Source organism: Dendrobates tinctorius, unplaced genomic scaffold (assembly GCF_039654945.1).
Source record: "Dendrobates tinctorius isolate UK_male_01 unplaced genomic scaffold, ASM3965494v1 ptg000103l, whole genome shotgun sequence".
Lineage (NCBI taxonomy): Eukaryota > Metazoa > Chordata > Amphibia > Anura > Dendrobatidae > Dendrobates > Dendrobates tinctorius.
Window position 1 is genome coordinate 4,105,501 of NW_027361771.1, and position 15,461 is coordinate 4,120,961.

A 15,461-nucleotide genomic window follows, 5' to 3' on the forward strand; every position below is an offset into this window, starting at 1 on the left:
TTGAACGGGACTGTGACTCTGTTTGTTCCACATCGTCAGAGGAGAGCGTACAGCGCATTACAGAAAGCCCTGAGAATAATGGAGCAGCTGGTATGCTGACAGGAAGCTGTCATGTCTATGTGAGGAGAGGCCAGGACACCACTGCCCCGGAGTCCTCGGCCATGAGTACAGTCCTGGCCGACCCATACACTTCTGTCGTCCCCATGGGAGACTAGAACTGCCATAACCCAATCGGCTCTGCTACATACAGGTGATGATCAAATCGCCTGTATGTAGCAGATTTGCTTACTTGCTATGAGCGCCGACCACTGGGCGGCGCTCATAGCAATCCAGCAGTGACAACTATAGAAGTCTTCAGGAGACCTCTGGTTGTCATGCCAACCTATCGGTGACCCACAATCATGTGACAGGGGTCACCGATGGGCGAATTTCTGGCCCGATGGCTTGAAGCGTGCGTTGGAGTTTGACAGCGGCATTTAACGGGTTAATAGTCGTGGGTGGATCGCGATTATACTCGCGGCTATTCCAGACACTTGTCAGTTGTTCTAAACTTTTGGGTTTTCATTGGCTGTAAGCCATAATCATCCACATTAGCAGAAATAAACACTTGAAATAGATCACTCTGTAATAACTCTATATAATATATAAGTTTCACTTTTTGCATTAAAGAACTGAAATAAATTAACTTTTTGATGATATTCTAATTTAGTGAGAAGCACTTGTATACTGTATTTTTCTGACTATAAGATGCACCGGATCATAAGACACACCTAGGTTTTAGAGGAGGAAATTAAGAAAAAAAACTGAAGCAAAAAATGTGGTCAATTCTGTACTTAATGCAAGGAAAGAGAAATACGGCTGAATAGGGCGCTCAGACCAAGACAGACACTTATTTTAGATGGAAAAGAAACTTCTTTACTTGGTCATTATGTCCTCACAAAGCTTTTCCACCTTCATCAGGTGGTGACCAGTGTAACAAACAAGGGGTATTTAAAGAGAGCTAATCAAGCTTTAAATCAAATGGGCTGATAACTGCATACAATAGCTGGCTGAGAAAAGAGAATGTTTCAATTCAGGATAATGGGGTATTAAATGGGTAGAAGTGTATTTATTACATATAAGACACAATAAAAAAACAATACAAATAAAAGGCAAATGAACATTAAGAATTATAAAAAAAAATACCATTTTTAAGGCTTTTTTTATAAAAATATTTAAAAACATTTCTGCTGTTGCAGCAACAAAAAAACTGAGAGATTAAAATTAAATATTAAAAAGCTAAGAGTTATTAATTTTTCATAATTTTTTTTTCTCTTTTTTTCTTTCTCCTTCTAGTAACTGTTTACCAATGGTAAAATAAGTGTGGATCTCTCAAAAGATGACTACAAGGAATAAAAAGCAAAATTACACAGTGTTGATCAGAGATCTCAGGGAACTTAAATGAAAAAAATTCTCTTTTCCCTTACACACAGACCCCTCCTCTCTCCTATTTTAATTCTGTACTTAATATCACCTATACTGGTAAATAAGGTCCCCTCATCCCCATCCTGATTAAAATGGCCCCTCATCCTTATCCTGGTATGCATGCCTCCTCATCCTGGCAGGAATGATCGCCTTCAACCCCATACTGGTATGCAGGGTCCCCGTCTCATCCAAGAGAGCGGGCCCCCTCTTTTCTGCTCCATGGCCGGAGCGGCAGGATCTTGCCACTTCAGTAACTGACCGGGCATCCTCCTGCACAGTAACAGTTAACAGCTGCCAGCCAATCACAGGCCGGCAGCTGACGTCAGCACGCACGTCACCTGACACCCATAATTGATGGTATGGTGTGGTATATGGGGTACAAAGATAGTGGGGCCATTCTTCATCAATGGAAACCTCAATGCCACTGGATATCTGAACATGCTACATGATGATGTGTTGCCCTCTTTATGCACTGAAGATGGCACGTTCCCTGAGTTTTTCCAGGAACATGGTGTACCACCACGTTATGGGTGTCAGGTCCGAGCATTCCTACAAGGAATCTGACCCCCTTAGACAAGCATTTCTTCTGCGGCGTTGCTATCAGTGTGTCAAGAGTGGGAGAAGAGGGTTGCATTGACAATCCAACACAATGGGCAGCACTTTGAACACATTTTATAAGTGGTCATAAACTTGTAAATCACTCGTGAAAGAATAACGGTACGCTAAAACTAAGTACACCATTGTTTTTCTTGTGAAATTCTCAATAAGTTTTATGTGTCACATGATCCTCTTCCCATTTTAAAAAATAAAGTTGGATCCAAAATAGCCGACTTCAAAATGGCCGCCATAGTCACCAATTATCTTGAAAAGTTTCCTTCTCCCATACACTAATGTGCCACAAACAGGAAGTTGATATCACCAACCATTACCATTTTATTTAGGTGTATACATATAAATGGCCCACCCTGTATAGTGTATAGCCACATATGCTGAATTACTACATTCAGCAGAAATTGTGAGACACATTTTGGTGCCATTTTTACTCATTTCCCTTGGTGAAAATGTAAAATCTTGGGCTAAAACAAAATGTTGGTATAAAAATGCAATTAATTTTTCTTCACTGCTCAATGGCATAAAATTCTGTGATACACCCATGGCGTCAATATGATCACTGCACCCCTATATGGATTCATAGAGAGGTGGAGTTTGTAAAATGTGATCACTTATGGAGGGCTCTGCTGTTCTGGCACCTCAGGGGCTCTCCCAATGGGTCATGGCACCCGCAAACCATAACAGTAAAATATACACTATACTATGGCGCTTCTTCCCTTCTGAGCTTTAACATGTGCCTGAAAAGTATTTCCCGATGACATGTAGGCTATTGGCGCACTCCAGAGAAATTTTTACGACAAACTGAGGTCCATTTTTTCTTATTAACCCTTAAAAAAAATTAAAAACTTGGAGCCAAAACAAGGTGCCACATGTGAACGTGCGACCAGCGTCCAGTAGAGAGGAGGCACGTGAGGGTCCCCGCCACCTCCTTACATATTATCCCTGTACTGTGACATCACTGTTTATTAACCCTGTACTGTAACATCACTGTGTGTATTATTACTGTACTGTGATATTACTGTCTGTGTGTATTATCCTTAAGCATTAGATATGTGGCAGAAAAAAAATGTTGCCTTTTTTTTCTCTGAACCGCCTGGTGGTCATGGTGAAGTGAGGCTCCTTTCCAAGTTTTCCTGTGCGGCTCCATGGTTACTTATTATGCCTCTGCTTGGATCAGATGAAATCACCATCTAGAATGCAATAGATGCGCACTCAGTGACAGCATGTCCTCATTTCCCCTTAGCCGACTGCGCCTCCTCCTGCGACCTCCTCTCTGACCACAGGAGAAATGCATTCAGTCCTTGGATTAAATTGTGTAGTAAGTGACGATGTATGAATATGAACCTGCTAATATTGGAAGCCTTTTCCTTAAAATTTGAATCCTGAAAAAGGTTCTACAAAAGAAAAAACGATAGAAAGCATTTTTATACAGTGTGTTTTTGGCTGTTTGGACATGCAGTATGTCAAGAGTTAAATGGTGGTACGATGCCAGGCAGCATGTATTCCTAGGATGCAAAGAAGGAAGACTATGATGAGCTTGGATGTGCCAGCAAGGAACGTTATTATATTTCGTAATGATAATAATGCCCAAAATATATAAGATTATATAATAGCCAGCCGAAAAAAATGTGATACAATACAGATAATAATGAAAATCTCCCGGGCATGATAGGAGTATGATTTCTTGCAGTTTATTATGTAACAGTCAGATGGGAATAGAAGCCCCCTCCTTCAAGCATATCCAACACCTACGTCTACCAGAGAGGCAGAGCGGCTCACTTTACAGATGGAAGTGTAGTATATAGACGGATGTGTGACCTGTCTGTGGAAAGAAACAGCCTTGACGGAGCAGAACCACTTCCTCGGGTAATTACAAGAAGGGGAGAAGAAACAATGGAGGACCATGCTGATATAATGCCGCTCTCCAGCTATGACGAGGACCTCCAGCATAAGGTGTGTATATGAATTATATGAGCACATACATATAGGAGTACGTATATACTGGGTACTGGTGGCACTCTAGCTAATGATTATTTCAATAGCATAAATAAAATACACTAAAAGACATTTGCACACACCCCAATCACTGTAAGACAAAGCAGTCGGGGTGGGATAATGGGGGAAGTAACCTGAAGCACTGCCAATAAATATGGATCGTGTAAAAGTGAGCGCACCCATATTCAAGAATTCCTGCCCCTACTAAGGGTTGCCATCATACGGACCCATAAGGACTGTTTACTCTTATATACAGGATAATTGATAGGTCCACTAAGGGTTAAACTGTACCTGAACTTGAAGGTGCCCTGTCTAAAATAGCAGATAATATAGACACTATAATTTGCCGATGGACCTTAGGGAAAATTGTGTTTGAAGTCCCTGGAGACGTCTTGTTCTATGTTAATGAGTAATCCCATTAGTAAGGTGCATGCATCCCCGGCACAACGCATTATGTTCATGGTATAATTGGTTCTCCACTCTTTACCCAGAACATGTGAGTGCAATCAATAAAGGATGCTGACTGATCGTGACACCACACCCAATGAAGAGGGTCATGGCTGTCCGCAGTGCCTCCTCACTCTGTAACCTAAGTGCAAACTGCCGCAAACTCTGGGGTATGCAAGTCATGGTCCCTGATCTTCTGCCAAACCATTAATCACAATAAGCTATTTACAAGAATGGATGAGTTGGGATTTTCTTGGCTTGCTTCACAGGTTGTAAACCAGCCTTCCACATACCTGCCCTCATTAACCTTGGCCAACCTTTACTCTTCTTATTCTCTGTAAAATTACCCTAGTCCCGCCAGTCATGACATCTGCAACAAACTTATCATCAACGAGAAACACTCATTATAACCGCTGTCCACCTTAGTCATGAGATGACGACCCTGAACAGAAACTTATCGATTCAGAATTGCCTAATAAGAAATTGGCAAGTGGGTCAACTCATGTAACGTAACAGGAGACTGAATAAAGCTGTATATATACATAGGCAAGTAGTAGGAATAAAAAACAAAAAAGGGACACTCATTGAGTTATTTACTTGAAAAAGGGTATTGGCGAGACATGCGTGATCCCCCTTTAAATATACTTCCACCCCCCTCCATCCCACTTCCCTTAAATAAATAAACTACGGACCAGGATGGGTTTTAAAGGCCACTGCAGCTTTTATTATAACAAACAACAAGTATAACAGATTAAACTTGGATTTAACATCAGTTCAGAGTCAGCTGTTAACCAGCCATTATTAACCTATTCCACCACCAAAGAGCCCTTCCACCCCCTTAAAGGGAACCTGTCACCAGGTTTGTGAAATAGCAGCTAATAATAATATCACCTTATTCAGTATCCGCTATGCATTCCTTATAGAACTCCCTGACTACCATTGTATACTCCCGAAAACCTTTTTTAATTTCTCCCAGGCTATATGGTAATCTTCTCAGTCCAATCCGATGGGTGTGGTTTTGGGCCTCTGCATCCCTCCCCGTGACTTCTGCTCACCATCCTCCTGACATGGATAACGATCCACATTGCCATGTGACATCTCGCGCCTGCTCAGAAATATTGCGTTTTGCGCCTGCGCAGTATGCTTTTCCCAACCGCGGGCACAGCTGAAAAACAGAAGTGCACATGCTCTGGCAAAGTTCGAGTACATGAGCCGAACTATGTGTCGGCGCATGACACTTCTGTTTTTTGGCTTTGCCTGCAGTTGAGCAAAGCATACTGCGCAGGTGCGAAACGCAATATTTCTGAGCAGGCACGAGATGTCGCACGGCGCAAGAGGCATCATCCATGAAGTAGGACGGAGAGCAACAGCTGATGGGAGTGACGTAGAGGCCCGAAACCACGCCCATTGGACCAGACTGAGAAGATTACCATACAGTGCGGGAGAAATTAAAAAGGTTTTTGGGAGTATACAAGGGGAGTCAGGGGGCTAAATAAGGATTTAGGGAATGCATAGCAGATATTGAATAAGGTGATATTTTCAGCTGCTATGTAACAAAACTGGTGACAGGTTCCCTTTAACACAGAAGTTCTACTACCTGCCGCCACTTAATAGACTCTACTTGGGGGATTCAGATCCTTGTGAATTCCCCCCGATCAATCCGCCACTAGCCACATTCAACACCTTTGAGGACCCTTCCCGCCTTTTGCCACACTGCTGCAACATAATATGCTTACTAAAACAACCCACAATACAATACATTATTAATAACATTACGAGATTTCTCTAACCCCTTAGTCCCCTTTACTGACTCTTGTAACCGAATATCAAAAAATAAAATTAAAGGGAAGGTGGGAGATTCCTAACTTATAATGGTATAATGTGCCCCATCCAGGTATAATGTGCCCCATCCAAGTATATATGTCCCCATCCTGGTAATCCTGGTATACATGTCCCCTGTCCTGGTACACATGTACCCCAAACTCATATACATGTCCCCTATCCTGGTATAAATGTCCCCCATCCTTGTATACATGTCCCCCATCCTTGTATACATGTCCCCCATCCTTGTATACATGTCCCCCATCCTTGCATACATGTCCCCCATCCTTGTATACATGTCCCCCATCCTTGTATACATGTCTCCCTTTCTTGTATATATATGTTCCCCATCCTGGTGGTATGTATATATATGTGCTCTATCCTGAAATATATGTGCCCCATCCAGTTATATACTGTATGTGCTGTAGCAATGCTATGTAGGCTAGGGTTAAATCCTAGCTCTTCCTGGCCCTGCATATAAACAGGCTAGGTGTTCATGTGAGTAAGCCAGCTCAGGGGAGCTAACCAGACTGAATTTGTCTTGAAGCTGAAAAGAGAGATAAGTCAGAATCATTCTCTGAGAAGATTCTGCACAGGCTGTGTGCAGAGAACCGCAAGTATCAGTGGTTTCTATGGACAATAGCTGTTTTGTTTGACCAAGCTGGGGCTAGCACAGATGTGCATGAGTAGCCAGGGTCTGTTTTTTTTAGTTAGCGCCTGGCCAAGGCTAGTGTCATGGACTGACCTGGTTTGGAGTAGTGATTTTGCAACCACTAGGGGCAGCACTGGCAGGTAGCATAGTCTGGGATAGCCAAGGCCACAATTAAATTGGGTGTGCAATCAGGATGAGCAAGGCCATTATTAAATAGGGTGTGCAATCAGCATGAGACCATCAGGAACTCAGGGTGTTAACCAACAGGAAGCTCAGGGTGGAGACATCAGCAACAACATAGGTACACGTATTTGGGTTAGCACAGAACTATCCAGCGAGCTGAATAGCTCAGAGGGAAGATCTGGCATCTGGTGCACAGGACCTGCTAGGTTCAAATCCTGACAGTACTCCCCTCCTTCCAGGATGGCCTCTGGAAATCTTAGGTGTTGGCTTCTCTGGATGTCTCAGATGAAAAGCTCTTGTAAGCCTGAGGCAATGGACGTTGCCCTCTGGCTCCCATGAACAGTCTTGGTTTTAGATAAAGTGGGGCCCTGGGCAAAAGTTTAAAGTGGGGCCCCATATTGCACCATCATACAGAAATATTTCTGTTTTATTTACATGCGCTCAGTTCAGGCCGTTAAACAAGTGTGATCGACAATATTGAAGTCGTTCGATGCTTGTTCTCGAGTTTCTTTACAACAGCTGAGGAAGAGTGATTGGTTCGGGTAGTCCTCGAGTCGATACAGTATAATGCAGGTCTCATATAGTACATATAGTATAATGCAATCCCCATGGTCCTTGATAGCATATAATGCAGTCCCCCTCAGAGTATAATGCAGCCCCCCTCATAGAGCATAATGAAGCCCTCTCAGAGTATAATGCAGTGATACACACAGTATAATGCAACCCCACCAAAGTATAATGCAGCCCCACACACAGTATAATGCAGCCCCCAGAGTATAATGCAGCCCCGCACACAGTATAGTGCAGCCTCCCCCGCTCACAGTATAAAGCAGCCTCCCCCACACACAGTATAATGCAGTCCCCCCGCTCAGAGTATAATGCAGCCTCCCCGCACAAAGTATAATGCAGCCTCCCCCACACACAGCATAATGCAGCCTACCCGCGGCATTATACTGTGCAGCATGGAGGCTGATGTCATTAATCTGTTATGACAGATGTGGTTTTATAATGTCGTTCATCTTTTTTTGCTAGACACATCCAGCCCCGCCATTCTATCCTTTTGACACAACTCCTTAACTTTTTGGGGAAGACCGTTGTGTGCGTACAAGTTATTTTGGCATATGAAATGCAGTGTCTTCCGGTACACATGACTTGGTTACGTGACAATACCCAGTGACGCTTTGCGCACGTGACTGTGTCGGATGACGGATACATCACTTCCTCCACCGCGGACAGGAAATTGGGTGCTGGATCGTGCACATAGGTAATTAATCAACAGAGGCTGATTTGCCTCTGCCTCATTGGCCAATGATGCTTTAAAGGGAATCTGTCACCCTTTTTATCAGCTTGCAGCTGCCAGCATAGACATCGGGGGCTTATCTACAGCATTCTGTAATGCTGTAGATAAGCCTCCGATGTAACCTGAAAGATAAGAAAAGCATGTTATATTATACTCACCGGGGTGGGCGGTCCGGTCCGGTGGGCATTGCGGTCCGGTCCAATGCCTCCCTTCTTCATGCGATGACGTCCTCTTCTCCCGTCCTGTAATGGCTGCGGCGCAAGCGCACTGCTCTGACCTGTTCAGGGCAGAGCAGAATTCTGCAGTGCGCAGGCGCCGGACCTCTCCCGACGCCTGCGCACTGCAGGACTCTGCTCTGCCCTCATCAGGGCAGAGCAGTGCGCATGCGCCAGAGCCATTACAGGACGGGAGAAGAGGACGTCATCGCTTGAAGAAGGGAGGCGTCAGACCGGACCGCAAAGCCCACCGGACCGGACCGCCCTCCCCGGTGAGTAAAATATAACATGTTTTTCTTATCTTTCAGGTTACATAGGGGGCTTATCTACAGCATTACAGAATGCTGTAGATAAGCCCCCGATGTCTATGCCAGCAGCTGCATGCCGAAAAAAAGGGTGACAGATTTCCATTAAATGGTTCTTCAGCCAGTTGTCCATCACCCCTGGATGAAGCTTTATGAGCCATATCAGCACCTAGGTGTGGATTAGGATTCTTAGTTACGGAACAAACAGGAAACATGGCAACAAATCTGAAAGTTCTGAACTCTGATTTTGCCAATAAACTTGGCCTGAACAGTCAATATGTCTAACTATCTAACTACAAGTTCTATCTCAACCTTAATGCCATGTAATGCCGCAGTGCAGTACAGCGCAACCTCCACCAGGGGGTGCTGGTGAAGGAAGAGAGGTTGCAAACAGCGTAGTAACACAGAGCAGCATCAAAGGTGTCACAGGTAATGAAAGAGTGGTCAGACAAACCGTAGTCAGCAAACAGGAAAAACGAAGTACCTGAGGTCACAGCAATGCACATAGTCAGAGAGAAGACAGAAGTCAGAGCCTACCGAGAACAAGATATTCAAAATGTGAAAAGTAAGACATAGTCAGGGTACAAGCCAGAGTCAAAGCAAGTCTGGGAGCGTGGTATCAGAGACGGAAAACATGAGGCAGAGTCCAGAGATCAAGCCGAGTCATACACAAGTACAGGAAATCAGAGGCAGAAGGATCACTAGAGTATACGGGTCAGCGGCTCTAGCCTGGAAGCTTGGATTATAGCTGACACTGGCCCCCAGGCTGTAGAGGACTGAAATAGCCCAGCCAGCTCCAAAACGACGCAGAGGGATTAACCCCCGCATGACTAGTCCAGAGAGAAGACAGCTGAAAACAAACTCTGGACTGGATCATGACACTTAAGTCATTTGGCGCCAGGATGTGATGTGGTGCGTGCACAGTTACCTACTGCGGCGGCACAGTAGGTCTTAGTGTTCTTACCAACCCGAGCCTGCTCCAGACAAACAATTGGTGTACATCTGAACACATCTAAACAGGTTCTGATCACAGACAAGATCAGCTCCAATCTGCCATTGCTCTGATCTCGGTGAGGTGTTTCCACGAGAGGATGTTGTCGGATTCCTCTCCAGCACATCCTCTCCCTGTTCTCATTAGCTGCAGACTTCCCTTAAGATGGCCACACTTCCTTCTCCTAGATTTCACATCAGTCACATTGTAGTCCCACCTGTGACATTTTTGCAATGACATTTTTACAAGCAGCTCACAGTCTTTCAACAATTCTTAGTCAACAGCGACATCTTGTGACCGAATACCAACATTACTGTAGAGAGGTAAATCTATTTACAACAGGTACCGTCCTATACTGGTGTGGATATAGGTATACTCAATTATATCACTCTGGTGAGCCGACACACATCTTAAACTCTCAAGCTGAAATAGTCGCTGGTGCTGTACAGCGTGGCACCCAAACAATCTGTACCTACAGTACATCTACTGGCGTGTCTGTCTAAACCAGATGCCTGTTACCTGCTTACACCCTAGAAACTGGATCGATTATATGAGTGTAACGTATGGACTAGCCTGCAATTCAGCACAGCAATTTACAATCTTACAATTACTCTCGTCCAACCAAATATCACTCTCCCGTCACAATATGACCTCAATGACCTCAGAGAATAGTCTGTCCTCAATTATATTGAAAATACCCCAAAAGTTAGCCATCTGTGTCTGCTAATTAGCCGTGAACAAAGTCTATTGAAGTTGAACAACTGTCCCATACTATAATGTTCCACTGTCTCTCCTAAAGCAAAAGGAAGTTCATGATGAATAGACATGTTACTGATAGGCAAATAATGAAAAATGAAACTAAATTTTCAAAACATGTCAAATTATAGTATGAGCACTACTCATATAAATACAATTACATGTCTTGGCAGCTATCAATGATGTTATTAATGGTCGTCTGATGAATGTTCTGCCACACTGAATGTACTTGGGCACAAAAATCATCAAGATCTGCTGCTGGCAGCTTTCTTTGCAATTGCCCACCAATGATGTCCCAGATGTGCTCAATGGGTGGAAAATGTAGAGACACTGCAGGCCATGGTAACATGTTTATGCCAAGTGCAACATGGCAGAACATTCCTCCAACAACCACTAATAAATTCAATGCATGCCAAGGTATGTAACTGGAAGAATTACTGGGCATGGCACTCATGCTCGATACTGAATAAATAGAGATGTTTTTAAAATGTTGTTTACTTTTTTATATAATTTGTATATCCTTAACCCCTTCCCAGGTGATCTTTCATTTTTGCGCTTTTATTATTTCCTACCCCTTTCGAAGAGCAATAACTTTTCTATAATTCCAGTGACATAGATGCATGAGGGCTTATTTTATGTGGGATGAGTTGTACTTTTGAATGACACCATCCATTTTATCATGTGATATACTGGAAAGCAGAAAAAAAATCCAATTGTGGCAAAATTTTGAAAAAAAAGCACTTTTAACCTTTTTTTTGGGGGGGGCGTCGATTTTTTAAAGTCAGTGTTCATTGTACAGTAAAAGTCACTGGGCACTATGATTCTCCAGATCGGTATGATTGCAATGATACCAAACATTCATAGTTTTTTTTTTACCTAAGATTTAAAAAAAAATCGGAAATCCACAGAAAAAATTGACTATGTTGCCATTTTACAATTTTCCGTTGATGGAGCTGTGTGAGGGCTGTTTTCTCCACCCTGAACTGACATTTTTATTGATACCATTTTGGGGTTGATACAATATTTTTTGATAATCTCCTATTGCATTTTCTTGTGGTATTGTGGCAGCTGAAAAACTGCAATTCTGGAGTTTAGATCTTTATCATTACAGCTTTTACCAATTGGGTTAATTAATTTTATGTTTTGGCCGATTGCATTTTTACGGACGTAGAGATTAGAGATGAGCAAATATTTCAATGTTTGCTTCGGTTTACTTTTGCCGAATTTGCAATATTCGTCAATTAATTCATCAAATATTTGCTGAACATAACTGAATGCCATTCAGCTCAATGGGAGGCAAAATCAAACACATGCACAACACCTTATAACGGCCCCAAATGCTGACAAAACACATCAAATGAGGGACAGACACCAGGAAAGTGGCCTCAATTCACCCTCAGTACAGATTTTAGCTTGGCAAGGCAGCAATCAGCCAGGCATGAGGTATCGGGGTCTGGGACAGCATTTACAGCTTTCAATTGAACGTCACAGTAAGATGAGGTGGGTGAAGGATCGGTGTAGGCCCCCATTGCTGGGAGCCCTGATGCCACATGCAACACCTCCACCTGCTTTCATGCTGAGCCACACTCAGGTGGCACAAATATGAGACTAACATTGTCAGAAAATGTTAAGGATAGTAACATGGGTAGTTGAGTCTAAGGAAGTGGAGGCCTGACGGTGTCGGTGGCCTACTGCTACAGGCAACACGCATAAAGAAGCCCCAACCAGGAGTGTTCACATTTCTAAAAATTATTGGCAGACATCACCAAAGTGAATTCAAATTCACCACACTAGAAATAGTATAATAGGGACCGACAGGTCTTTCATTACACCCAATCCAGCAGATGGACGTCCAACCAGGAGTGTTCACATTTTAAAATAAATAAATAATAATCTTTATTTATATAGTGCAAACATATTCCGCAGCGCTTTACAGTTTAACAGTTTCAAAACACAAGTCATAAGTAACAAAGTTAACAATACAATAATTGAAGCAAAATAAGACGACCCTGCTCGTGAGAGCTTACAATCTACAATGAGGTGGGGGAGATACAAAGTACAGGTGTGTATTTACAATGATGTATTTACAATGATGGTCCAGCCATCTTGAGGGAGTGAGGGATGGATGGAGATAGTGAATGGGCTACACATGCACACTTACACAGAGAATGACTTTTGATTAGTGAACGTGATAGGCCGCTCTGAACAAATGTGTTTTGAGGGAGCGCCTGATACTATGCAAATTGTGGATAATCCTAATTTCTTGGGGTATAGCATTCGAGAGGATTGGCACAGCATGAGAGAAGTCTTGGAGTCGGGAGTGGGAGGTACGGATTAGTGCAGAGGTTAGTCGAAAGTCATTTGCAGAGCGCAGCGGTCGGTTAGGCTGATAGACAGAAATGAAGGAGGAGATGTAGGAGGGTGCTGCACTGTGGAGAGCTTTGTGGGTGAGAACAATTACTTTGAATTGGATCCTATAATCAATGGGCAGCGAATGTAAGGACTGGCGATTGGCGAAGAGCGGACGTGTCCGAGCACCGATTAGCCAGATAGATGACACTGGCTGCTGCATTAAGTATGGACGGGAGAAGGTATAGTCGAGTAATGGGGAGGCCAATTATTAGAGCGTTGCAGTAATCCAGGCGGGAGTGGATCAATGCTGCAGTGAGGGATTTTGTTGTTTCCATTGTGAGAAAAGGGTGGATTTTAGAGATATTCTTTAGGTGTAAGTGGCAAGAGCGGGCAAGAGATTGTATATGGGATGTGAAGGAGAGATTGGTGTCAATTGGCGGGAGCAGAAGTTCAGTTTTGTAGAGGTGGAGTTTCAGATAGAGAGCGGACATGATGTTGGATGTTAGGGACAGCGGAACGCACTAAATATTAAATAACAGAAAGTGCGTTCGCTGCCCGGGGTCCACCATGCAGAGGTGTTAAACTGCTCTTATATAATGGCAGACGCTATATGGCGGTATAGCACACGCGGGTTATACGTCACCCGATGTGCGCTGGCGAGCTCTGTTAACCTCACAGAGACGCCTAAGTTATAAACATAAATGCCGAGCCTGTTGACCTCACAGGTCTCAGCGGTGTGCACACATGGTATACGGTCACAGGACTAGGCCCAAGACTCAGGGTCAATGTCCGTCTAGACCAGGGGTCCCCAACCGCCGGTCCGCGGCCCAGCACCGGGCCGCTGCAGTGCCCTTGCCGGTCCGCGGACACAAGGGGAGCCAGGGGCGGTCAGTGGCGTAGCGGGGGCTGGGGCGGCGCGCAGCAATTCTTAGCGGCAGCAGGGAGCGATCCAAGCAGCTCCGCTGCCTGCAAGAGGGAATAGCAGGAGCGGAGCTGCAAGGACCCGTCCAGCTTCCTGCCCGCCGCCCGCGCTTCCTGTCTCTGACTGACACAGAGAGGAGCGCGGCCGCTGCTGTGTCAGAGCGAGGAAGCGCGGGCGATGCTGCGGACAGGTGAGAGGAGAGAGGTGGTGTCTGTGTGTATGTCTGTCTGTCTGTGTGTGTGTATGTATAATGTGTGTGTGTCTGTGTGTGTGTTGGTCTGTGTTTGTGTAGCCTGGCCCTGGAGGAGATGGGGACATGAGGAGAAGGCCATGAGGGGAGTGATGGAGAGACGGCAGTGATGGGGTGAAGGCAATGATGGGGAGAAGGGAGTGATGGGGTGAAGGCAATGATGGGGAGAGGGGAGTGATGGGGTGAAGGCAATGATGGGGAGACAGCAGTGATGGGGTGAAGGCAATGATGGGGAGACAGCAGTGATGGGGTGAAGGCAATGATGGGGAGAAGGGAGTGATGGGGTGAAGGCAATGATGGGGAGAAGGGAGTGATGGGGTGAAGGCAATGATGGGGAGACAGCAGTGATGGGGTGAAGGCAATGATGGGGAGAAGGGAGTGATGGGGTGAAGGCAATGATGGGGAGAAGGAAGTGATGGGGTGAAGGCAACGATGGGGAGAAGGGAGTGATGGGGTGAAGGCAACGATGGGGAGAAGGGAGTGATGGGGTGAAGGCAATGATGGGGAGACAGCAGTGATGGGGTGAAGGCAATGATGGAGAGAAGGGAGTGATGGGGTGAAGGCAATGATGGGGAGAAGGGAGTGATGGGGTGAAGGCAATGATGGGGAGAAGGAAGTGATGGGGTGAAGGCAATGATGAAGAGAAGGGAGTGATGGGGTGAAGGCAATGATGAGGAGAAGGGAGTGATGGGGTGAAGGCAATGATGGGGAGAAGGGAGTGATGGGGTGAAGGCAATGATGGAGAGATGGCAGTGATGGGGTGAAGGCAATGATGGGGAGAAGGGAGTGATGGGGTGAAGGCAATGATGGGGAGAAGGGGGTGATGGGGTGAAGGCAATGATGGGGAGAAGGGGGTGATGGAGCACTTATTCAAAACCTATGGTGAGTTGAGTCACATTATAAATGTTATTTAATTATAAGTATGCACTGCTACACTACAACCGTGTCCATAGCCCCGCCCCCTTATGACCAAAGCCCCGCCCCTGCCACACCTCCATCCCCGCCCTGCCGGGCCATGGAAGAATGGTCTTGCTTGAAACCGGTCCCTGGTGCAAAAAAGGTTGGGGACCACTGGTCTAGACCTACCGTGCGTGCGGCGTCGCTACTGAGGACGCCAACAAGTGCTGCTGACTGCAGCGTGGTGACCGACTCAGCCGCCAGACGACAATGCCTAAGAGGGGGCACACTGTCGGACG

At 45.0% G+C, this 15,461-nt stretch overlaps 1 protein-coding gene across 7 annotated transcripts in view; it reads left to right on the top strand.

Moving 5' to 3' along the window:
- The first annotated feature begins 3,480 nt into the window (after window positions 1-3,480).
- RAB37 (RAB37, member RAS oncogene family) overlaps window positions 3,481-15,461 on the top strand; it is a 243,963-nt gene continuing 231,982 nt past the window's right edge. The window contains exon 1 of one of the 7 annotated variants that reach the window (XM_073587974.1): window positions 3,481-4,029. In XM_073587974.1, coding sequence (XP_073444075.1) covers window positions 3,886-4,029 — 144 coding nt within the window. In that variant the 5' untranslated portion in view covers window positions 3,481-3,885. The remainder of the gene's footprint in view (window positions 4,030-15,461) is intronic. The other 6 variants (XM_073587975.1, XM_073587969.1, XM_073587971.1 and 3 more) reach the window with 6 other exon arrangements.